The 25,402-nt window shown below is 43.4% G+C and overlaps 2 protein-coding genes across 6 annotated transcripts; one reads left to right on the forward strand and one right to left on the reverse strand.

Annotated features, from left to right (window-relative positions):
* Window positions 1-79: 79 nt before the first annotated feature.
* On the forward strand, window positions 80-14,001 carry LOC138975280 (E3 ubiquitin-protein ligase RNFT1-like). 5 transcript variants are annotated; one of them, XR_011458591.1, is made up of 11 exons: window positions 80-238; window positions 1,060-1,351; window positions 2,194-2,473; window positions 2,846-2,931; window positions 3,658-3,773; window positions 4,262-4,415; window positions 7,829-7,975; window positions 8,465-8,530; window positions 8,994-9,095; window positions 10,093-11,713; window positions 11,744-14,001. XR_011458591.1 is itself a non-coding variant. In XM_070347935.1 (10 exons), exons 2-10 carry the CDS (start codon window positions 1,073-1,075, stop codon window positions 10,222-10,224), a joined length of 1,362 nt encoding a protein of 453 aa, XP_070204036.1. In that variant the 5' UTR covers window positions 80-238; window positions 1,060-1,072; the 3' UTR covers window positions 10,225-14,001. The 5 variants fall into 5 exon arrangements, 1 of the variants encoding a protein (XP_070204036.1); XR_011458589.1 differs by having other exon boundaries at window positions 10,093-11,669; window positions 11,702-14,001; XR_011458590.1 differs by having other exon boundaries at window positions 10,093-11,669; window positions 11,732-14,001.
* On the reverse strand, window positions 13,995-25,321 carry LOC138975279 (probable tRNA (uracil-O(2)-)-methyltransferase). The gene is made up of 10 exons (XM_070347933.1): window positions 24,835-25,321; window positions 23,737-23,881; window positions 23,128-23,350; window positions 22,655-22,723; window positions 21,023-21,130; window positions 20,180-20,251; window positions 19,499-19,789; window positions 18,432-18,876; window positions 16,083-16,199; window positions 13,995-15,245 (listed from the first exon to the last, which is right to left on the reverse strand). The coding sequence occupies exons 1-10, from the start codon at window positions 25,190-25,192 to the stop codon at window positions 15,025-15,027; spliced, it is 2,049 nt and encodes a 682-aa protein (XP_070204034.1). The 5' UTR covers window positions 25,193-25,321; the 3' UTR covers window positions 13,995-15,024.
* Between the last annotated feature and the right edge of the window lie 81 nt (window positions 25,322-25,402).

Raw genomic sequence — 25,402 nt, forward strand, 5'->3', positions numbered from 1 at the left:
GTGACCGACAAGTCGGACCTCTAGCCATGGCCTTTCGGTTTTTAGACGCTCGCAAGGGACGTTACTCTTGTGAAGAAAAGTGACCACAGCCAACTTGCCAGTTCCGTCTGCTGTGGAAACGAGCAAGTGAATAAAATAAGTGAGGAAATACTGAGGTTGTTACACCGATTCTTCTGGTACGAGAAGTGGTTTCCTTTTCATTGAACTGCGTTACGAAAAAGTCTGCAATATCTGCCGGGTAAGTGATATAAACAGCTGACTAAAAGCACTTGGTTGCTTGCAGTGAGTACTCTGTCTGTATCTGTTGATAATACGTTGAAAAACCACTTCTGCCATTTGATCAACGGAAGGGAGGAGCGCATGTAAATAAGTCCTAGAGTGGGTGGAGATGAGATTTAAAGATCTCCACATATCCTGCCAGAACTTGATCGTCCTGTAGATGGTTCTAGTCTACGATCGTCCTGGGAAAATAAGAGAAGCTTGTTTTGCTTCAGTAAGCAGATGGGTTTGTTGTGGGAAATATGTTCAATCTTTCAGAGAACGCCGAAGAGATCTGATGGTTTATGTGATGTTGTTATTAGAAGCTGAAGGTACGTGACTGTAGGATAAAGGTACAGAGAAAAAAGAACTACAGCTAGATATTTGTACAGTGATTCACAAGGATACACATACAGCTACGGTACTATATAATATATATACGTGTTCTGTAACTTGTAAGTGACATTTTTGTTAAAACAAGGGTAGGTCACACTTGCAACACCAAGAACCTTGTTTTTGCCAATCGAAGTGAGTGTTTGTTTCTGGCTTAATACATTGTACAACTATAGGGATAATGGAATAAAGAGATTGTAGCATGATCAATGTCAATGTGATCCTTGGGTATAATTCACAATTTATTTGACTGTTGAACAGAATAGTAATTTTACTACAGTGAAACATGTCTGTAAGGACCACCCAAGGGACGGACCAAAAGTGGGCAGTAAACGGGTGGTAGTTATGGAGATATTAATTATTCATAGAAAAACAACTTGTCAGGTACGTATATATCCATGATTACAGGCCAACCTCTAGCATGGCATCCAACGGACAGGAGAGCCATGGGGGTCAACCCCCAGGGAACGGCTCGCAGTCAGGATTGTGGCCCCTGGCGGGTCTGCAGTCACGCTACACTCGCTCCGCCATGGACATCGCCCAGGAACTGCTGCCCAACCTCCCACGTCGTGCGGTCAACACCTCGACCGCCGGGCCACGATCCGTCCAGTCTGCCTCTGAGGGCCAGGCCGTGGTGGACATGTCCAGTCTGATGGCCGCAGAGGAGGGACACGGGGAGCCGCTCACCTTCACACCTCAGGTAAATGCTGCTGTTGTGTGTGTGTGGGGGGGAGGGGCGGGGGGTTGGGTGGAGTGTTAGTGAATGTATACATGTGTGTGTGAGTGACGGGAGTTTGGGGTGAAGTGCTTGTGTGTGTACTGAATGTGTGTGTTGAGCTTGCTAGCTTGTGATTTTTGTTCTGTCATGATTACATACATTAACCAGCAGAGTGATAAGAAACATTTTTGGGTACAAAGTACACTGTACTCTCTGAGGTACGTACAATGCGCATGCAGTTGTGTAGATTTGAAGATTTGGTTTTTTTTGCGTAAGAAGAATATTGAGTGAAATGTTGTCATGTATACACACAAACTCAGAATTTAAAGCAAATTCTGTGTAACAGAGCGGGCTGTATTAGTGTTAATGGAGAAACTGTTAAAGTAATATTTGTATGAGTGATGTTACAGTTTAGTTTTTGTTTTGTCTGATTAATTATCAATCTTTTGGCGTTTTACCCAGGGTGTTACTGTTACAGTATTAGTCTTTTGTCAGGTATTTTTTAATCTGTTCACTTGTTTGTTACCCAGGGTTGTTATGGTATTTGTCTTGTGTGAAGGAGTTATAATGTGTTCACTTGTTACCCGGGGTTATTATGGTATTTGTCTTGTGTGAAGGAGTTATAATCTGTTCACTTGTTTGTTACCCAGGGTTGTTATGGTATTTGTCTTGTGTGAAGGAGTTATAATCTGTTCACTTGTTACCCAGGGTTATTGTGGTATTTGTCTTGTGTGAAGGAGTTATAATCTGTTCACTTGTTACCCAGGGTTATTGTGGTATTTGTCTTGTGTGAAGGAGTTATAATCTGTTGACTTTGTCCCCAGGTGGCAGCCAGGATGGAGGAAATCCGGGCTATGCTGCAGAACATGAACAGCCAGCAGCAGCAGCAGCATCAACACACGCACTCCCACCTGTCTTCCCAAGACTCCCCGCCCCAGGGGGACCACTCCCACGGCCACAGCCACGGCGACGACACCAGGGGGGAGGGGCAGGGAGGGGGAGGGGGGCCCCAGGTGGACATGAGGGGGCTGGTCAAACTGCTGCAAACCTCAGGTGTTTTCTTCGTCCTGTTGCTGCTCCGCTTCCTCTACGATCACCGGCTAGGTGAGTGAACTATTGTTTTTGTAGATTGATCAGCGGCTAGGTGAGTGAACCGTCTTTTTGGTAGATTGATCACCGGCTAGGTGAGTGAACCGTCTTTTTGGTAGATTGAGGAAGAGAGAGAGAAGGGTATGTGTGTGTGTGAGTGATTGTGAGATAGAGTGCATGCAACATACTTGGAAGAAAGAGAGAAGGGTGTGTGTGAGTGATTGTGAGATAGAGTGCATACAACATACTAGGAAGGGAAGTAGTATTTTGAAGATGAAAGAGGAGGCTCTGATTTTTTAAACAGCAAACACAGCCTATGAGGTATACATGTATCTATTAAACAGTATATATCAAGACTCCCAATCCCACCAACAATGTTGCTTGCAGGTTTGGTGGTGATGGTGGCGATGGGGGGAACGTTCTACTACGTCAACATGAAGCTGGTGCAGTGCATCCATCAGACGGCCGTCAGGGTAAGACACTGTCACACAATAGACTTTTTTATGTACATTTATGATATTCCATGCATTTACGATGTTCTGTCACTCAACACTTTGCATAGGAAGCAGCCAGGAGTTTGGTTTATGGTATGTGTCCAAGTGCAGGGATGATCTGAGACCGTCAGCCGAGCTGTTTTGACAGGGAGGACTGTGCCTTTAAAAATGTAAATGACGGGCGCTGTGGCGGGGTGGGATCGGAAGGTCGAGGGTTCGAATCGCGGCCGCCTGGTGGGTTAAGTGTGGAAATTTTTTACCGATCTCCCAGGTCAACTTATGTGCAGACCTGCTAGTGGCTTATCCCCCTTCGTGTGTACACACAAGCTAAAGACCAAGTGCGCACGGAAAAGATCTGGTAATCCATGTCAGAGTTTGGTGGGTTATAGAAACACAAAAATACCCAGCATGCTTCCTCCGAAAGCGGTGTATGGCTGCCTAAATGGCGGGTAAAAACAGTCATACAGGTAAAATTCCACTCGTGCAAAAAAAACCACGAGTGTACATGGGAGTTTGAGCCCACGAACGCAGAAAAAGAAAAAAATGTAAATGATGTCAGTCTGCAGTGGTCATCTAGACTTCTGTGCTTGCTTGCTTGATTGGTTGTGCATTCTACTTTTGATTATCTATTTATTTATTGAATTTTATTCTGTGAACTCTATTTCTATTCATTTATTCATGATTGAATTTTATTGCTGTGTGCAGGAGGGGGGCTCGGGCCGGTGGCTGTCTGTGGGCTACCCGCTGTGGTTGGTCTTCTTCCTGTCAGTCAACATCTTCCTCCTCTACTACAGCTTCAGAGACCAGGCCTTGTGGAACACGTGAGTCTTGTCTTGTCTTGTCTTGTCTTGTGTTGCCGTGAAGGCGCTGGATTTGTACACATTGTTGTCAGCTGTTGTTCCAGAGTGTCATATGGTGATTGGTGTTTCTTGGTCTGAGGTTGGATTCATGATCAACTCAACACAAGGAAAGCAGACATGCATTCAGAGTCTGGTCTCTGCCTCTTCTTTGATACACAAATACCTCTCTTGACCCTTCAAAAATAAAAATTCAAAAAAAATAACAAGACTCGATTTTGCAGACTTTACAGGAAAATCTACTTTTCCCACTTCTGAGACACAGTTTGCACGAGTTCCGGTCAATACACAAAAAAAGCCACATGGGTCTGGGTACAAAAATAAGACAAATCTTTAACCCTAAAAATAAAAACAGTTACCAACGTAACCAACTATTTTTTCTTGGCTGGTTATGGAAAACAGCCTTTTTATTGTTTTGTTTTGTTATACACACAGTGTGCTGACTGTTTCAGGTTACAGTACAAGATGCCGATTGTGGCGGAGGTTGATGTGTGGACCTTACTGTGGATTGTCCTGGTAACAGACTTTACCGTCAAGTTTGCCACAGTCGCCCTCAAGTGCTGCATCTTTCTTATCCCCCCTGCCTGCTTGCCGCACAGACGAAGGGTAAAGATTTGGTTTCATTTACTTTATAATCCCATTGCTGGGAAATTCAGGTTAATTGCTTCCTCCCAGTGAAAAGCTAGCAGCAACAAGAGTTGCGCTGCCCGGGTGTGTGTGTGTGTTTAGGTGTTATCAGCCACCTGCATTAATGGCAGAACGACTGAGGCCTTTTATGTGCCAATGTGATGGTATGGGGGTGGGACATGGATACCCTCTCTGAGCCTGCACATAAAGTTGACCTATGTCCGTCCCGGCCTGGATTCAAACTCGTGATGTTTGTCATGAATGATTTCTTTCTTTTTGGTGCTTCTTTGTAGGGGGTTGGGTCATTCTTGTAGCATGTAGTGGTACCATGGTGTAGGGGGTTGGGGTCATTGTTGTAGCATGTAGTGGTACCATGGTGTAGGGGGTTGGGTCATTCTTGTAGCATGTAGTGGTACCATGGTGTAGGGTGTTGGGTCATTGTTGTAGCATGTAGTGGTACCATGGTGTAGGGGGTTAGGGTCATTCTTGTAGCATGTAGTGGTACCATGGTGTACGGGGTTAGGGTCATTCTTGTAGCATGTAGTGGTACCATGGTGTAGGGGGTTGGGGTCATTGTTGTAGCATGTAGTGGTACCATGGTGTAGGGGGTTAGGGTCATTGTTGTAGCATGTAGTGGTACCATGGTGTAGGGGGTTGGGTCATTCTTGTAGCATGTAGTGGTACCATGGTGTAGGGGGTTGGGTCATTGTAGCATGTAGTGGTACCATGGTGTAGGGGGTTGGGTCATTCTTGTAGCATGTAGTGGTACCATGGTGTAGGGTGTTAGGGTCATTGTTGTAGCATGTAGTGGTACCATGGTGAAGGGGGTTGGGTCATTGTTGTAGCATGTTGTGGTACCATGGTGTAGGGGGTTGGGTCATTCTTGTAGCATGTAGTGGTACCATGGTGTAGGGAGTTGGGTCATTCTTGTAGCATGTAGTGGTACCATGGTGTAGGGTGTTGGGTCATTGTTGTAGCATGTAGTGGTACCATGGTGTAGGGTGTTGGGTCATTGTTGTAGCATGTAGTGGTACCATGGTGTAGGGGGTTAGGGTCATTGTTGTAGCATGTAGTGGTACCATGGTGTAGGGGGTTGGGTCATTCTTGTAGCATGTAGTGGTACCATGGTGTAGGGAGTTGGGTCATTGTTGTAGCATGTAGTGGTACCATGGTGTAGGGGGTTGGGTCATTCTTGTAGCATGTAGTGGTACCATGGTGTAGGGGGTTGGGTCATTGTTGTAGCATGTAGTGGTACCATGGTGTAGGGTGTTGGGTCATTCTTGTAGCATGTAGTGGTACCATGGTGTAGGGGGTTGGGTCATTCTTGTAGCATGTAGTGGTACCATGGTGTAGGGAGTTGGGTCATTGTTGTAGCATGTAGTGGTACCATGGTGTAGGGGGTTGGGTCATTCTTGTAGCATGTAGTGGTACCATGGTGTAGGGGGTTGGGTCATTCTTGTAGCATGTAGTGGTCCCATGGTGTAGGGGGTTGGGTCATTCTTGTAGCATGTAGTGGTACCATGGTGTAGGGAGTTGGGTCATTGTTGTAGCATGTAGTGGTACCATGGTGTAGGGGGTTGGGTCATTGTTGTAGCATGTAGTGGTACCATGGTGTAGGGGGTTGGGTCATTGTTGTAGCATGTAGTGGTACCATGGTGTAGGGGGTTGGGTCATTCTTGTAGCATGTAGTGGTACCATGGTGTAGGGAGTTGGGTCATTCTTGTAGCATGTAGTGGTACCATGGTGTAGGGGGTTGGGTCATTCTTGTAGCATGTAGTGGTACCATGGTGTAGGGAGTTGGGTCATTGTTGTAGCATGTAGTGGTACCATGGTGTAGGGGGTTGGGTCATTCTTGTAGCATGTAGTGGTACCATGGTGTAGGGGGTTGGGTAATTCTTGTAGCATGTAGTGGTCCCATGGTGTAGGGGGTTGGGTCATTCTTGTAGCATGTAGTGGTACCATGGTGTAGGGAGTTGGGTCATTGTTGTAGCATGTAGTGGTACCATGGTGTAGGGGGTTGGGTCATTGTTGTAGCATGTAGTGGTACCATGGTGTAGGGGGTTGGGTCATTGTTGTAGCATGTAGTGGTACCATGGTGTAGGGGGTTGGGTCATTCTTGTAGCATGTAGTGGTACCATGGTGTAGGGAGTTGGGTCATTGTTGTAGCATGTAGTGGTCCCATGGTGTAGGGGGTTGGGTCATTCTTGTAGCATGTAGTGGTACCATGGTGTAGGGGGTTGGGTCATTCCTGTAGCATGTAGTGGTACCATGGTGTAGGGGGGTTGGGTCATTCCTGTAGCATGTAGTGGTACCATGGTGTAGGGGGTTGGGTCATTCTTGTAGCATGTAGTGGTACCATGGTGTAGGGAGTTGGGTCATTCTTGTAGCATGTAGTGGTACCATGGTGTAGGGGGTAGGGTCATTCTTGTAGCATGTAGTGGTACCATGGTGTAGGGGGAAGGGTCATTCTTGTAGCATGTAGTGGAACCATGGTGTAGGGGGTTGGGTCATTCCTGTAGCATGTAGTGGTACCATGGTGTAGGGGGTTAGGGTCATTGTTGTAGCATGTAGTGGTACCATGGTGTACGGGGTTAGGGTCATTCTTGTAGCATGTAGTGGTACCATGGTGTAGGGGGTTGGGTCATTCTTGTAGCATGTAGTGGTACCATGGTGTAGGGGGTTAGGGTCATTGTTGTAGTATGTAGTGGTACCATGGTGTAGGGGGTTGGGTCATTCTTGTAGCAGGTAGTGGTACCATGGTGTAGGGGGTTAGGGTCATTCTTGTAGCATGTAGTGGTACCATGGTGTAGGGGGTTAGGGTCATTCTTGTAGCATGTAGTGGTACCATGGTGTAGGGGGTTGGGTCATTCTTGTAGCATGTAGTGGTACCATGGTGTAGGGGGTTAGGGTCATTCTTGTAGCATGTAGTGGTACCATGGTGTAAGAGGTTGTGTTTTTGTGTGGAGCCATGCGTGTGAGTGTGTGTTGGTGAATGTGTTTTGTGTGAGTTTACCTTGATTTTGTTTTGTGATATTTTTGTTTGTACGTATGTGTTTGAGATAGAGAAAGAGTGAGCACATGAGTATAATGTTAATACTTATACAACTGCATACTTCACGAACACACACACACACACACACACACACACACACACACACACACACACACACACACACACACACAGACACACAGACACACAGTCTCTCTTCTCTCTCTCTCACACATACACACACACACACACAAAGCACACACACACAAACACACACTGAACACACACACACAAAACACACACACACACAAAAGACACCCATGAACAGACATCATAATAAATTGAGTTGAGAAAAGCAAGCCTGACTGTTATGAATGGTGACCTGACTGGACGTGACTTTCAGGGCAAGTACTACATGTTTGTGGAGCGACTCTCCCAACTGTACCGCTTGACCATTCCCATCCTGCCCTGGGTGCACTATCTCCACGACGACCAGGAGATCGGGCGCTGGTTCGCCATAGCAACCGTCATCATTTACATCATATTTAAAGTGAGGCCGCCGTTGTGAACATCATTTTCAAATTGTCATTCAAGGCAGCATCCTTCATTGTGTTGTGTCTTTTGTTGTTGTTGTTTAATCTGAGGACCCTGCGAAACTGACAAAGATAATTTGTGCAGTTTCGTTCTTAAAAGAGGTAAATTTTCAACCCAGTACGAGTCTGTACCAAGTGCTGCTGAAGTTAAAAACAAGTGTGTACATATGTGAAAAAAGTTTAATGTATACTAAGGTTTTACCAAGCTTGGAAAACCCACAATGGGTGTCACTTGCATGCTGTTTGAACGGCTGCAGGTTATGTTGAGGTAATTACATGCAAAAAATTAATGTTTTTTTGTCTGAAAAAACCCAAAAATGTTAAAGATTAGCTGAAAGAAGATCGCTTGCATACATGTCTCTTTTTAGTGGGAAGCATGTTTGTTTTCTTTTAACTTAATGAGAGAAAAGATCATGAGTAATGAGCGGTATCATTTCTGTTTGCAGATTACATCAATATTTTCAGCAGTCAAAGAAGTATTAAAAGCAGGGAAGAAACTGACTATGCAAATGGTGAGTCAACATTTCCAGAAACTCTGGAAACTTACCTAATGTGTGTATGAATAGATAGAGATTGTCGTGTCCTTGTCCAGTTAAGCTCACAATGCAACCATGCTGGATTATGTCCCCTTGTGTAAATAACTGCTCTCTTTTGCGACCTTTAGGCACAATACCTATGTAGGGGGGGGGGGGGGGGGGGGGGGGGGGGCTGTGGAATGTGTGTGTGCACATACACACTCCAACTTTTAATGAGGAACAGATTTGTGAAAAGAGGAGATTGTGATGGTGTGGCAAGGACATTAGAGGTTAGAAGATTGAGCTGACAGTCTACTGTAACCTACCAGTTTACGCTCAGATTATCTGTGAGTTTTTCATTGCAGTAGCTAGAATGTGTGTGTTCCTGTGGCAGGAATAGTGATCATGGATCTGTATGCTATCTTGTATCAGCCACATTGTGTATGTGTCGCCGTTGCAGAGTTTTGGCAGCAAGCCGGGAGCGGAAGACCTGCGGCAGAGAGGAGCGGTGTGTCCAATATGTCAGGACAACTACAAGGAACCCATACTGCTGGCCTGCAAGGTACACACACATTGACGTTTTCCAGAAATAACTCTATCATAAGAAAAGGGTATCATATGTTAAGCGCATGCTGCATGACATACATATATCTGAGTTAGTTTTAGTTGTTTGTGGCAATGGCAGGTTAAAGCTGGTCAGCAGCGTGATACTTGCTGTAATGTAACTTTGGAAGTACGCACTATGTTACAACATTATAGCATACTGTTGTCATTGAACAGCTGTTACGTGGTAGAGATTTGTAAAAAAGAAGGAAAGAAGAAAGGAAAAGTGAAGAAAGAAAAGAGGATGGAAGAGAAGAAAGAAAAAGTAAGCAGACAAAGGAATACCTTCCATTTGAGAAAGAAAGAGAGCAAGACAGAAAAGGGAAAAAAAAACACTAGCGCACGATCAAAATCATTGTGTTATGTATAGATGGTTACTGCTATAGCTGAGTCTTCTGTTGTGAAGTCCGAGCTCCTGTTCTCTTTTCCATGAACAAAAAGTGTCCATAATGAATACCATATTTTTAAGTCTACAAGGCGCTTTGTTGTGAAAGGCACAACCCCCATTTTAAGGTTAAAATGCGAAAAATCCATGCACAAAAGACGCTTCCGGTGAATATATATATGTAGAAAATATAGAGTGAAAATATTTTTGGTATTGGCGACTGGATGTTTTCCAAGTATGGGTTGAATACTTCACAAACACCCATTGTATTTCTAATACTGTTATGCTTTTGCTTGCCTTTGAGTTGCCCCATATTTTCACCCGAAAAGAATAACAGAACCGTAGTTTAAAATTTGAGAAAGTAAGGGAAGTAGGTGTTCTAAATGCATGTATGGCAAGTGTAATAGAGTTAGTGAGAGTTATATGCATGTATGGCAAGTGTAATAGAGTTAGTGAGAGTTATATCCGCAACCAATCTCATGCCACCTGAATAACAAGTATCAAAATGAACACGCACATTTTATCTTTATTTTTTTGTTTCAAATGTGTGTTTTTTTTCTGGCTTTTTCAGCACATATTCTGTGAGAACTGCGTGTCCCTGTGGTTTGACCGCGAGAAGACGTGTCCCATGTGCCGAGCGCAGATCACCGATGACCCGCAGTGGCAGGACGGCAGCACTACACCCTCCCTGCAGTGGTTCTGAGCCGTCGCCATGGTGATGAACACATCACCCTCCCTGCAGTGGTTCTGAGCCTTGTGGTTCTACCATTCCTCCTGTTGTCTCTGTCTCTCTCAGGGGTGCTGAGAACTCTCTTCTCTACCATTCCACCTGCTGTCTCTGTCTCTCTCCGCTACAATCAAACACCTCTCTTAAGACCTCCTGATTTATAACCTCCCGCTTTCTAAGACCTTGGGACCGGCACGATTGGCCTAGTGGTAAGGCGTCAGCCCCGTGATCGGGAGGTCGTGGGTTCGAACCCCGGCCGGGTCATACCTAAGACTTTAAAATTGGCAATCTAGTGGCTGTTTCGCCTGGTGTCTGGCATTATGGGGTTAGTGCTAGGACTTGTTGGTCCGGTGTCAGAATAATGTGACTGGGTGAGACATGAAGCCTGTGCTGCGACTTCTGTCTTGTGTGTGGCGCCACGTTATATGTCAAAGCAGCACCGCCCTGGTATGGCCCTTCGTGGTCGGCTTGGCGTTAAGCAAACAAACTAAGACCTTGGTTTGTCAGATTTTGTGTTCCTAACCTCTGTAAATTTAATTCCATTTTAAGACTCCCTGCTTTTGAAGACTGAGGTCTTGAGAGTGGGGCTCCATTGTATTGAGGAGCTGTCCTGTAACAGAACACTCTGGTATGCTAATTAGGGTGACTGGTATGCTAATTAGGACCACTGATATGCTAAAGAGAGCCACAAATATAAAAAGAATCTTGTTAATTGTTAAAGAATTAGTCTTTTTTTTTGGTCGCATGGAAACATTGGGAAAGGAACTGTGTTCACAAAATGCATAAGGTCTTTTTTCTTCTCCTTTGGTTCTATCGGCCACCATTTCCATTTAACAAGACAGGTTTCATTGAATTTGTTGTTTTGAATTTATAGGTTGAAATGTATAGATAGGCAGACCAAAAATGATAAGATATATTATGCATAAAGGATGTTGCTTCAATGCTGCAGCTTTCTTCAAAGATCTGTGTGAGGAATTGATGCAAATGCTGCAGTTCTTTGTTGTTTAGGATGAAAGTCCCTCATGTCTATTTCTTTCCTGTTAAAGATTCACTTGTGATCTGTTTCCACTGTGACTCTTTGCAAGCTAGGTTGATGACTTGAGGGGCTGGGCTATAGCTAGTGATGATGTGAGGTGCTGGGCTATAGCTAGTGATGACGTGAGGCGCTGGGCTATAGCTAGTGATGACGTGAGGCGCTGGGCTATAGCTAGTGATGACGTGAGGCGCTGGGCTACAGCTAGTGATGACGTGAGGCGCTGGGCTATAGCTAGTGATGACGTGAGGCGCTGGGCTATAGCTAGTGATGACGTGAGGCGCTGGGCTATAGCTAGTGATGACGTGAGGCGCTGGGCTATAGCTAGTGATGACTTGAGGGGCTGGGCTATAGCTAGTGATGACGTGAGGCGCTGGGCTATAGCTAGGTTGATGACTTGAGGGGCTGGGCTATAGCTAGTGATGATGTGAGGTGCTGGGCTATAGCTAGTGATGACGTGAGGCGCTGGGCTATAGCTAGTGATGAAGTGTCATGGTTGCCAAGTTGTCTGCAGTGATTCTGAAGTACATGTATAAACTCTTGCCCCTTTCAGCTAAGGCCTAGGAAACAAAATCCTGGTTAACCTTGTAGCTTTCTTCTATAACTGTCAAAACACTAACAACACAAAACAACCCAAATGTGAAATATACATCAGAAGAGGAAGCTTGGACTAAGTGTACACCCCAGTGTTGTGGACACTGTAAACAGGGGACGTAACTGGTCTGATCCCAAAAAGTGATGACCTCCCTTGCAGTGTACTTTTTTGTGTGGCCATGTTACCGCACAACTTTCTCTCTTTTGTATTGTGTTTTGTTTTGTTTTTTGCATAACCTGTCGACTTCAGAGGCAGTTGGTGATTCTAGACAGTTGGCAAAAATCCCATGATCTCAGAGGCTGCGTTCTTTCGTGGAGAGGTTGTACAAGCTCCAACATTGTGCAGATTTGACCAATGTTTTGAACAGAAATGACTTATTTTAATGGCTCCTGTTTTAGAAAAATAATGAGGGGGGTGGGGGGGGGAATGAGAGGAGCGGAAAGGAGGAAGCAGTTAGGGATTCTGCCCGTGTAAAGTGTCTGTTGTTTAGTTAACCTCAACCTACTGATGTAAAGTGCCTGTTGTTTATTTGACTTCAACATACCGGTGGTTGACATTTCAGCTAGAGGCTCGTATGACTATGTCAGAGTTTCACTGTACAGTTTTATTCCTATGAAAGTAAAACCCAACAACAGAAAATGATTTGCAGAGTGGTTGCATATTAACATGAAACTTTGTATAGACTTTAATTGCTTTTATCATGCTTTAAAGATTTGTTCATGGCAATAACAGCTAAAACATGTCATGGAGGAATATTATTTAATGGTTTTTTTTTTGCCTCCTCAAAAAATGAATAGTCTGAAGTGTCAATTGATTGTTGTTTTTAAAGTTAAATTTGAATGTTTCAGGATTTGAATATTCAATATTAAATCTTTTAAATTTTAATTGCTTTTTGTTTCTGGCAAGGTGAAATTTTGATTGCCCGACTTACATTGGCTTGCTCTTTGGGGAGAGGTTCCTTGTTTATGCTTAGACTGACGTTTAGTGCTTTAACGTGCAAAGCATTGCATTCATTTGTATACACACAGGCATTCACACATACATGTATCATGTACCACAGATGCGCCCACATGTGATCATGCACATCAACACATGTGCGCTCACATATGCATGCAAGTGTGCACTCAAAAACATGCAGTTCCTAAACCAAACATCAATCCCAGCGTTGCCTTGCAATCTTTGTGCTAAATATGATCACGTGCTCTCACATAGAAACAGACATACTAAATAACTACACACATATTTCCTCCGAAAGCGGCGTATGGCTGCCTAAATGGCGGGGTAAAAAACGGTCATACACGTAAAATTCCACTCGTGCAAAAAACACGAGTGTACGTGGGAGTTTCAGCCCGCGAACGCAGAAGAAGAAGACTACTCACATATAATGCATTCAGGTATGCACTTACACTCTCACACTTTTGAAACCATAAATCAATCTTGGCTTTTATGCCTTGTGCTAAATCTCAGATGTGCATATTATTTATTCCATAGTTTTGTTAAGTGACAAATTGCTTGTGTGAACGTGGAAAAGGCCCTGTACGTGTGTTGTGTGCATGTGAAATTATGGAGTTGAAGCATTTCATAATGTAAATCAGTCTGTATAATTCTGCCTGGATGGCTGCTCCTTACAGCAGCTTGTCATAAACCAGTTACATGCACTCAAACCTTGCGCTCACACACACACACACACACACACACACACACACACACACACACACATGTATGCACAATATTCATTAACTTGTGTATAAAATGCATGCACGCACACACACAACATTCAATGACGTGTGTACAACACACACACAGACATATATTTATTTGTATTTTTGATAAGCTGTGATGTTTGTACATATTTGATGGTTGTCCCATGTGGAGAAAAAAATTTATGGAAATAATCATCTGTTTGTGTTTTACGATTACTTTGAATAAAGTGTCGAGTTTACATACATGTACTTGTTGGAGGGTTGTTTCGCTTTAGTTTTATTTCTGTTCTGCTGAATTTAGGTTTTGACAGTTCGATACATTTCGTTTCCATGAATATGATGGATATTGTCAGGTTGTATCTGACAAATAGGGGGTAAATTATGTCCTTCAATGAGTCTTTAAAAATAAAAGGATAAATTGATTTCTTCTTTTTCCTTATTTGTGTATTGTTGTGTGATCTGTGTCATTTTACATTCACACTTTGCCTAGGATTTGATTTGTTTACAGACGGGCGCAGTGGCGTGGTCGTGAGTTCGAATCCCGGTCGCTGCCGCCTGGTGGGTTAAGAGTGGAGATTTTTCCGATCTCCCAGGTCAACTTATGTGCAGACCTGCTAGTGACTTAACCCCCTTCGTGTGTACACGCAAGCACAAGACCAAGTGCGCACGGAAAAGATCCTGTAATCCATGTCGGAGTTCGGTGGGTTATGGAAACATGAAAATACCCAGCATGCCTACTCAACGAAAGCGGAGTGAAGCTGACTATGCTCTCAGAGTATAGTGTGGGGAACCCAAATGGGCAAACGAGCTCACACGTAACCAGAAAAATCTGGAACGCTGAAGAAGAAGAAGAAGAAGAAGAAGATTTGTTTACAACAGACTGAACATGCGTGTGCATGCACATTTACAAACATGCACACAGGCAGACAGACACACCCCCATGTACACTTTCTTTCTTTCTTTCTTTATTTGGTGTTTAACGTCGTTTTCAACCACGAAGGTTATATCGCGACGGGGGAAGGGGGGAGATGGGATAGTCATCATAGAGCCATTTGTCAATTGTTTCTTGTTCACAAAAGCACTAATGAAAAATTTGCTCCAGGGGCTTGCAACGTAGTACAATATATTACCTTACTGGGAGAATGCAAGTTTCCAGTACAAAGGACTAAACATTCCTTACATACTGCTTGACTAAAATCTTTACAAACATTGACTATATTCTATACAAGAAACACTTAACAAGGGTAAAAGAAGAAACAGAATCCGTTAGTCGCCTCTTACGACATGCTGGGGAGCATCGGGTAAATTCTTCCCCCTAACCCGCGGGAGGTCAGCTAAGATTGTTTGGGAAGAAATGCAATGAGTGAGCAGTGAAACCTGCGATGTACTGAGATGGTGAGGTGAAGGTTTTTCACGGGAAGAATTGAGCCTTTAACACTTCGCGTTCATTTCTTTTTCACAATCTCTCGAGGTCTCAGCTCCCCCGCCCCGTGGGCAAAGGAACAGTCTTGTGAGGCGCGCGGACAGCCGTCGGGGTGGTAGGCGTGAAACCAACACAGCGACGTCTTCAACACAGAGTTGTCCCCCTTGCCAGACTTGGCCGTCTTGTGCTGGCTCCACGGGTTGGCCACCGAGAAATCTCTCAGCTGGACCTTGCCCCCTGATACTGCAACAGGAGTAACATCTATCAGGCCTACAAGAATAACAAAAACAAGAATGGTAAGATCCATGTGCCATCTTGCCAGAGACTGAAAACAATCAACGGTTTCTGAGACAAGTTTTCTCTTCATTTCATGTTTGTCCACTTACTTTCTTTCTTTATTTGGTGTTTAACGTCGTTTTCAACCATTCAAGGTTATATCGCGACGGGGAAAGGGGGGAGATGGGATAGGGGAAAGGGGGGGAGATGGGATAGTCATCATAGAGCCATTTGTCAATTGTTTCTTGTTCACAAAAGCACTAATCAAAAAATTGCTCCAGGGGCTTGCAACGTAGTACAATATATGACCTTACTGGGAGAATGCAAGTTTCCAGTACAAAGGACTTAACATTTCTTACATACCGCTTGACTAAAATCTTTACAAACATTGACTATATTCTATACAAGAAACACTTACCAAGGGTAAAAGGAGAAACAGAACCGTTAGTCGCCTCTTACGACATGCTGGGTAGCATCGGGTAAATTCTTTCTCGTCCCAACTAATATGGGACTCCCCCTAATCCGCGGGGGGTTGTTTGTCCACTATAAAGACCATTGGGTCGTTGTACTGGAGAACGACTTGTTTTGTTAAAATTAAAATGTTCCAGTACCTTACCATTCTTTGTTTTTTGATTCTTGATTTTGAAACATTAGCAGTCCATCTGTTTTGGGATTATCATGCACACAAAGTTTATCCACGTATTTCGACTCCGAGAGAACAAAAAAGCACAGCAATTAAAGAAAAGATATGAGAAAAAAAGTAAACGCTATAATGACCACTTCAAGAAAATACAAAAAATATACCTTGAAAAATGTTGTGATGGTTTCTCAGCAGTGTCTGCACTCCACCGCATTCTGACTTCAGTTCGTCACGCGTAGCTGAATCCAGCATTTCTGCCACCTTACCCAGAGCTATGCTGCCTGAAAACACCAACACATCATTTTAAATTAACTCCATTGATCCATGAGGGGAAAGCTGCCTGCACATTGTAACAAGGACAGACTTTTCAAGCTGATCTACCCTGTGACAAATTCTTCTGATTCATTCACTTGGTGGGGTGTTGCAGGTAGCTTTGTTTCCTCCTTGGGGATGAAGCTACCAGGGGAAGGGATTGTGTTGGAGGTGCGGGTAGAGGGGTAGCCCTCCCGGTGCTCCCCCTTGGACCTCCCTAGTCTAGGACCCTGGGTCTTCGCGAGGTGGCCATTGTGGCGTAATCCCTCCGGACTAGCATAACGTTTCCCTATCCCAAGACCGACCGTGCGTGGTCTATGACCACATCCTCTACGAGGTGACCCTATCAACTAGGCAGCGAAAGCCCCTAGGCGAAACACGGCGGATCTAGAGGAGAGAACCCCGATAAAAAATTTGAGCTGCCATGAAGACGGAGCATGTTGGCTGAGGACAGCGGGCAGACCTTCTGTGCCGACACCCATCTACAGGAGAAAACCAGGCATGCACGCATCAAACCCAACATGGCCATACAAACGGAAGGAAAAAAAAAAAAAAAAAAATTCACTTGGTGCATTCAAGATCTTTTCACAACAGAGCAGAACCAAGACAGAATATTTAACTTTGCAGAATCAGTCCAGACGTGAACAAGTACATTTCATGAAACAATCGAGATACAGCGCACTATTTTGAGGATGCAAGTCGCTTGTTTATTTGAATGTTTGTTATTCTCTCATGTGCCAGGAGACCGGTTCCGCACAACTATCACTTACTCTTGTTGCACATGTTGTATGTATTTAGGCTGATGGGGTCTATGTCGACCAAAAGAGTGGGATTCCCTGTAGATGGAGTTCCTGGAGGAGGATTCCCTGTATACAGGGAATACCACAGGATTTAGTTCCTGTAGCGTGTCGCTGATATCGCTGAAAGTCACGTGATGCTTGGCAACATCGGTAGAATTTGATGTTTTTCAATCTTTTTTGATATTTCTTAGAAATTCGAGTATGGTTTGCAAGTTTTATTGAAAAACTCCGCCCTGTGGGATTCCCTGTATACAGGGAATCCCCCTCCAGGAACTCCACCTACAGGGAATTCCATTCTTTTGGTGGACATAGACCCCATCAGCTGTATTCAGAGCGCTTACTTCCCTTTGTTTCTCAGCTCTTGAAACAATAACAACAAGAAGAGCAAACGCTCGATCGAGTCACTTTCGCAGTTCTGAATATTATATGAGGCATCAGATGGACAGGAAGAAATTGCTATTCACAACACAATGAGTCACGTTCACATAAAATTTGAGCCCGGTCACTTTTATAGTTTCCGAGAAAAGCCCAACGTTAAGTTGTGTGTTGCCGAACAGAAAAGGCTAGTTATCTCCCTTGTTTTTCTGATAACGTTCGTAAAAGGCTACAGATGTAAATACTTTGATGTAAAGAATAATCCTACAAAGTTTCAATCACATCCGATGAACTTTGTCAAAGATATAAAATGTCTAATTTTTCCTTTGACGCTGACCTGTGACCTTGAAAAAGGTCAAAGGTCAACGAAACCATCGTTAAAGTGTAGAGGTCATTGGAGGTCACGACTAAACAAAATATGAGCCCGATCGCTTTGATAGTTTCCGAGAAAAGATATAAAATGTCTAATTTTTCCTTTGACGCTGACCTGTGACCTTGAAAAAGGTCAAAGGTCAACGAAACCATCGTTAAAGTGTAGAGGTCATTGGAGGTCACGACTAAACAAAATATGAGCCCGATCGCTTTGATAGTTTCCGAGAAAAGTCCAACGTTAAGGTGGTGTCTACGGCCGGCCGGCCGGACGGCCGGCCGGACAGACTAACACTGACCGATTACATAGAGTCACTTTTTCTCAAGTGACTCAAAAATACACTGACCTTCAATCAAACCAAAGCATGTGTTGATCAAAGTACAAGTCATGCATCCTAGCATCAAAGGATAGCAGGAAACACACAGACTTGCACACACAAGAGACAAGCCATAGCAAACACACACATACACTCTCTCACCCCCCCCCCCTTCTCCCCCCAACCCACTTTACCCACACATCCCCCTGCCGCACACGGACACCCACACCCACACCCACAGGCAATTGGACAGACCCAGCCACCCACAAGCACACACACCCCCACATACCTTCGCATACCCACACACACCCTCAAACACACACCCACATAATTCCTTTACCTCCTTTTCTCCATGCCTTCCCATCATGCCCCAGCGCTGTGACTGCATCGTCGGCATTCATCACGGAGTCGAACACGGCGCGTACAACGCGGTCCTTTGTGGCCCAGCTGACCTTCTGACAGTTCCTCACACGCTCCGTATTGCTCCTCGCCTGGAAGTTCTCAGTCCACGTCCCGCTCTCACACTTCACGTCGCCTGGCCGACTCTGATCACCCACAGCCCCGTCAATAGTTCTCTTCAGACTCTGCGTGTCGGGGGAGGAGGAAGAGGAACCTAAGTCTGTTGACTGGTCTATGTGGTTAGTTGGACTGGAGTTGTTGGAAGGCTTCGCAGGGTGTGGGGTCAGTTTGGTGGTACAGCGGTCATCGATAAACTGTTGACGCTGTGTGTCTGCTTCAGCTTCTTGATCTGCTGGGTACGTTCGGTGACGTCCAATTTGACAGACCTACAACACAGAATAATAATAAATATCTTTTCTGTAGCATGAGATGATCTGATAAATGGGTCTAAGCGTTGTACAAATATATCAAAAATGAAGTGCCAAAGCTTCGTGCAGCGATCTTCATGAAGAAGACTTGACGGGCGCAGTGGCGTGGTGGTAAGACGTCGGCCTCCTAATCGGGAGGTCGTGAGTTCGAATCCCGGTCGCTGCCGCCTGGTGGGTTAAGAGTGGAGATTTTTCCGATCTCCCAGGTCAACTTATGTGCAGACCTGCTTGTGACTTAACCCCCTTCGTGTGTACACGCAAGCACGAGACCAAGTGCGCACGGAAAAGATCCTGTAATCCATGTCAGAGTTCGGTGGGTTATAGAAACAAAAAAATACCTAGCATGCCTCCCCCGAAATCGGCGTATGGCTGCCTGAATGGCGGGGTAAAAAAACGGTCATACACGTAAAAATCCACTCGTGCTAAAAACATGAGTGAACGTGGGAGTCTAAGCCCATGAACGAAGAAGAAGAAGAAGATGAAGAAGACTTTGCACATTGAGTTGGCCAAATTATAATCAGACTTCATAAGATTAAAGAGCAAAAAAAACAACACACAAAAAACAGAAAGAAGCACTGACCCTTTTTGTGGAAGGAATGCGCAGAGTATCTTCCTCCACCAGAAAGCCGCACGCCCGCCCAACCTGCTGTATGTAGGTGAGGTAGGACCGGTAACTTGTCTCCCCCTTCACCCTGGTGTTGAAGCGGCGGTTAAAGTCGTGCAGGCAACACGGCAACACCAAGTAACTGCAGCTGTACGACGACCTGGCCGCTATCACCGGTATCCAAGGCGTCAGCTCGTCGCTATGGTTACCGATGATCCAGTCAAAGTCCGGGAAGAGGTTGTCTGCTGATGGTGTGATTGACCTTTCCTGCAAGAAACAAGGAGGGGGAGATGATGATTATAATGACACTACACTGCTGTAGAAATCATACAAATGATGCATATTGCCATGCTAACATCAGCGCCAGGCATCTTGCAGACTCGATTTTTGTTCAAACATAGGTAAAAGTTACGTTTTTAAAAGAAAAACATGGTTTGGTTGAAGAAACAAACGTTAAAAAAACCTTTGCGGTTAATTGCAAAATAAGACAACATTTTTACGACCCTCCCTCCAATTCTAAGACTTCCCCCATTTTAAGACTTTGCTTTTTCCGATTTTTCCATTCCAAGACTCACTCCTTTTTAAGACCTGATTTTCTCAGATTCGTTGAGGTCTTAAAAAAAGGGGTTCCACTGTATTCAGCAATTAGCTGCTCACCTCAAGTCTGACATCCGTGTCGTACTTTGCCCAGATGTTTCTCTTCCTCAGGTCAACCCCTAGGCCTGCATGCTGCATGAAACAAACATATTCCATAATAGGTACACCATCAAACAAACAAACAACAAAAAACCTTCTCTCGTCCATTTGGTCCACACACTCACCACACTCGCCATCTGTTTCAACATTTAATATTTAAAGTGTTTCTTCTTCTTCTTGTCGTTCGCTGTTAGATCGTCAGTCCGGACTGCAGGGCGAAACGTGCTGTCCTCTCCAAGTCCTCTCTGGGGCCGTATAGCTTCTTTTGTAGCGCTGTCTCCTCTGGCCAGATGGTGTCCCTCAGAGCTAAAGCGTTTTTACAACTTAACTTTCTTCTCTGTGCCTAATTCCATTTACAGAAGAATTGACTGCCCTTATCGGCAAACTGTTGGAGAAACAGTACCACCTTAAACCATAAAAGTGCATTCTTTCAAAAACTGAATGGGGAACTACAAATCTGTAAATGGGCAAGAAGTGCACATTTGTTTACTATGAAGTTAATGACTTGTTGATGTGACAGAGTTTACACTGTATTTTGTTTCAGGATAACAAGACTTTGTTGAGGGTTACAGTTTACCCAAAGCTCTTTGCACAGTCACTATGTACTTTTTCTGTACCCCTTCCTTCTTCAGAATGTAGACAAGCATACAAGACTTAGTTGAGGTTTGCAGTCTACATTTTATACACAATCATTCTCATGCTGTCCATACCAGGCCCTTCCTTGGTCAGGATGTAGACAAGAATACAGGACTTTGTTAAGGTTTGCAGTCTACAGTGAATATAAAGATCTTGTACTGTCCCTACCCCTTCCTTGGTCAGGATGTAGACCAGCAGACCGTTCCCACATCCCAGGTCCACAAAGGTCTGTTTCTTGGTCCTCCCGGTCTTCTGTCGATCCTCCTCCCAGATCAACTGTTGATAAACAGAACATGGAAGTCTTTCTTTCTTTATTTGGTGTTTAACGTCGTTTTCAACCACGAAGGGTTATATCGCGACGGGGGAAGGGGGAAGATGGGATAGAGCCACTTGTCAATTGTTTCTTGTTCACAAAAGCACAAATCAAAAATTTGCTCCAGGGGCTTGCAACGTAGTACAATATATTACCTTACTGGGAGAATGTAAGTTTCCAGTACAAAGGACTTAACATTTCTTACATACTGCTTGACTAAAATCTTTACAAAAATTGACTATATTCTATACAAGAAACACTTAACAAGGGTAAAAGGAGAAACAGAATCCGTTAGTCGCCTCTTACGACATGCTGGGGAGCATCGGGTAAATTCTTCCCCCTAACCCGCGGGGGGACCGGGGAGGGGTAAATCCTTCCCCCTAACCCGCGGGGGTGAACATGGAAGTATAAGGATGGAGTGTAAGCCATAGACAAAACCAACAAGAATGATTGTTTGCTTCCATGGTGACAAGGCAACATTTTGTATAAATCAGGGCAGCTCTTTTAATTCTTCGTTTTATGTTAAGGGGTACAAAAAGTCCTAGGTAGGGAGGAAAACCTTTGGTTGGTCAGGGAATCTTGTTGTAAGTCTAATCAGGTCCTATGTCAGCATGAAAGGGCAAATATTAAAGGCCCAGTCTGCCTCAAATGGTTTACAGAACAATTTAAATCTTCTCACGAAAAAAGCAGTTCTAACCTTATGGAACACACTTGCAATAGCATTTAACAGCATTGCGTGACCCATCTCCCCGGCTTCCTTTATATAAAACTTTCAAAACTTGGAATTGTACTGATCTTGTCTAAATGAAAAAAGAATTCTTTTATGATTTAAGAATGTTTGTGTAACAAGCTGTTTATTTATTATTTAGAATTTAAAAGTTAGTTATAGCGCCAAAACGAGGCGTCCGATTGTGGTACTAGACAATCCAGCTGGCCACGCAAAAATAATTCTTTGAAAAATGCTCACTCTTTACGGAGGGCACCTAGGATGTTCACAAGCAGTGAGTGTTTAAACGAAAGGGTGTTTGTACTGTGTGTAAAAGCCTGACAGTGTCTGTGAGTGTGACCAAAAACTGATGGTTTACATGAAGCTGAGTGTGCCTTTAATACAGCAGTGTTTTTATATTACTATATTACTATATTATTATTAGAAAAGTAAATATTCGCCGTAATGGCTTGAGATTTACTGGCCGATGTGAATGCGTGATATATTGTGTAAAAAATTCCATCTCACACGGCAGAAATTAATATGTAAAGCGCTTAGAGAACTTCAAGCGCTATATAAATCTCCCATAATTATAAATAAATAAATAAATAAATAAGATCTTAAAAGACAGTAAGTCTTTAAACACAGGCACATGCATTGATAATTGGAGGATAAAGTCTGAGAAAAGGTCTGAATCAAAATCTATTGGATCCTAAAATCAAAGGTTCTTATGACAGGTCTCACACTACTGAAACACACACACCTAAGGGTAAACACTTACTAGAAGATACGTCGCTATGCCGATATCCTCATACACAAACTTCTGGGGGTCTGTTGATTCTGTCCAGTTCTGCAACAGCAAGTGATTACAAAACACAAATGCTAATAGAAACAGTGAGTGATTACAAAACATAAATGCTAATAGCAACAGCCATTTTTCTCAAGTTCCATACACAGCGTGAGACTGCACAATGAGTGAACTGATGAAATCATGTTTCAAAACCCAAAAACAACGATAGGGATTATTCATAATTTGTTGGTACCAAGAAATTGGCTACAACTCTCAACAAAAAACAACAACAAAAAAACAATTAAAAAAATAAAATAAAAAAACACAGGGAAAAAAAAGGCAAAGAATGATAAAAAGGCACTAAGGGAGACGACCAAGCCGCCCACCTCATTAAAACTTTCAGTCACTAGAATGCAAAAGGCACAACATAAGCTGACATTAAAACTTTACTCTGTTGACTTTACCTTGACAAGATCTGCTCCATACTTTTCCTTGAGGGTACAGTACAGCTGGTTGTAGCTGTCAATGCTGACCAGTCGTAGGGACGTCACTGACGTGGTCAAGTCTGTCATCTCTGTCCACTGTCTGACCTTTGGAGCCAGTGAGTCAAGCAGCCAGCGCGGTGACGGATGGAACGACGCGGCAATATCCATCTCCAAACTACTGCTGCACACCAGCTCTATGTGGCTGAAACAACAATGTTAAAATCTAAATTTATCTTCATGAAGCTGTAAATACTGGACCATTTAAATCACCAGGTTATGGGATCCTGCAAGCAAACATTTGGTAAAAGGACACTGCAGACCTGTTTATGCAAATCAATTTTGAAGTTTGAACTTAGCCATTTTATATTCGAACAAAACTGCGTCTGCTTTATCAGCTTCAGAAACAGCAGCAAGAGGATCTTCTGTCTAAATATATATATTATACTGGAGAACTATTTGCTGATTATAATGATAGCCTGCAGCCTGCAAAGCCTGACAATTGACATGCAGCTGCCTAGCTTAATTCAGATAATCAATGGGTTCAAGGGGGGTGGGAGGCTGGACACACTTTTTCTGATATTGTTTTACCTGTGGTCATCCTTCTCGCATACAAATGAAAATCCGTAGGCCACTTCAGTAGAGGCATCTGTGGACTCTGTCTGTTCTGTCTGAGTCACAGCTGTTGTCTTGGAGAAGCACAGAGGGTGGAAGGTCACAATGCGTGAAGAAGAATCTGTGAAAAAACAAGAATATATATCAATTTTTATTTTTATATTTTCACATCATTCATGCATGATCATTTTGGAAAATGGAGTGAACAAATATTGTCATGTAATAAGAAAAGAAAGAGAATGCAAATTATAAACATACTACAATGTATATGTTGGCAATGAACAAACGCAGCCATTGAACACCAACACCTGGACGCATCTGCCCAAACCTCTCACAAAACCTGTAATATATAAGGGTCTGACTAAATACCGCCCGGCACCACCCGATGCTAAGGCCAACAAAAAAAAATAGTCTGTTTACAGTAACATAGGCAAAAAAAATAGGGTCGGTAGGTCGGAAATTTTTTTTTCTTTTTTTTTCCCCTTCCAAAAAACCATATTTTAAAGTTATTTTGCCAAAAAACAAAGACTTTTTTTTTTAACCTTTTTTATTTTATTTTTTTACCTTTTTTTCCCAAATGCCAAAAAAAGTCTATGGTCGCGCGAAAAAATAGGGTCGGTCGGGATACCGTAAACAGACTATTTTTTGTGTGTGGCCTAAACCAAAGCATATGTTATATTTGTGATTTTATAGCAATTATATGGTATTTTATTGCAGTGTACCAACTTTTAAGGCATAGACATAAAAAATAAGGGACTTATATGTCAGGCGGTGGGGTCTAAAAACAATTGCCGACATATATGCTTTCCCGTTCGCTCTCTTATAGCTCTTGAAAAATGCACCTTATTGTTTTTATTTCTATGACTTCAAATGTAGTACACCGCAATTAAACAGCATACAATTACTATACAGTCAAAAATATAAGGTGTATATGCTTTGGTTTGACGTCGGGCAGTATTTAGTCAGACCGATATATAAATGTTGATTTTCATTATTATCTTTTGTATGTCTAGGAGTTATAATGTACCCTTTAATGCGTACATCATTCATCCTTTGACTATAACGTTAACTTACCGAAAACGACGGCCTCCAACAAAGTCGGGAATATTTTGCTATTTTTCGGCAACATCTCACGGATAATAACCACGAACTTTGCATCAGTTTCTTTCAGGTCGACTTCTAAATTGTGCGTGTTGTCAGACCCCTTTGTTTCTGAGCAGTCATTATGGCCTGTCACAATATTACTGACTATTCTCTCCACGGTGTCTTGGGATTCAGCAGTAGTGATCTGCTTGATCTTGGTTCCGCACAGTCTTCTGTTGACAACGTGTGGTTTGTTGATCCAAATAGTCACTGCATCAAGAAAGCCTTTCAACGTCCCTCCTTCCGTCGGAAAAGTTCCAATCGACGAAAGTTTTTCGTGAAAAGTCATGCCTGCTCGATTCTCTCCTCTTCGGATACTTCTAGCAACATGGGATTACACGAGGTAGCTGAACGTGGTCAACAAGTGCCAGAATGGTTTCGTCTGCTTAGCAGGCTGCCATGTTTGTTTGGAATCTGGCCCAAATCGGAATAAGCAATCATAGGATAAGATATACGTACACATAAAAAGCTGAACACTTTCTTACACTATAATGACTTA

The sequence above is a fragment of the Littorina saxatilis genome, linkage group LG9, assembly GCF_037325665.1.
Source record: "Littorina saxatilis isolate snail1 linkage group LG9, US_GU_Lsax_2.0, whole genome shotgun sequence".
Lineage (NCBI taxonomy): Eukaryota > Metazoa > Mollusca > Gastropoda > Littorinimorpha > Littorinidae > Littorina > Littorina saxatilis.

Bases quoted from the DNA above. Each gene is read 5' to 3' on its own strand.
- LOC138975280 (XM_070347935.1), top strand. From the start codon at position 1,073: ATGGCATCCAACGGACAGGAGAGCCATGGGGGTCAACCCCCAGGGAAC. The intron at 1,352-2,193 runs GTAAATGCTGCT...CTTTGTCCCCAG, and splicing joins CGCTCACCTTCACACCTCAG to GTGGCAGCCAGGATGGAGGA. The intron at 2,474-2,845 runs GTGAGTGAACTA...TGTTGCTTGCAG, and splicing joins CCTCTACGATCACCGGCTAG to GTTTGGTGGTGATGGTGGCG.
- LOC138975279 (XM_070347933.1), bottom strand. From the start codon at position 25,192: ATGACTTTTCACGAAAAACTTTCGTCGATTGGAACTTTTCCGACGGAA. The intron at 21,131-22,654 runs GTAAGTGTTTAC...GTTTATCAACAG, and splicing joins GCATAGCGACGTATCTTCTA to TTGATCTGGGAGGAGGATCG. The intron at 18,877-19,498 runs GTCAGTGCTTCT...TCTGTGTTGTAG, and splicing joins GCATTCCTTCCACAAAAAGG to GTCTGTCAAATTGGACGTCA.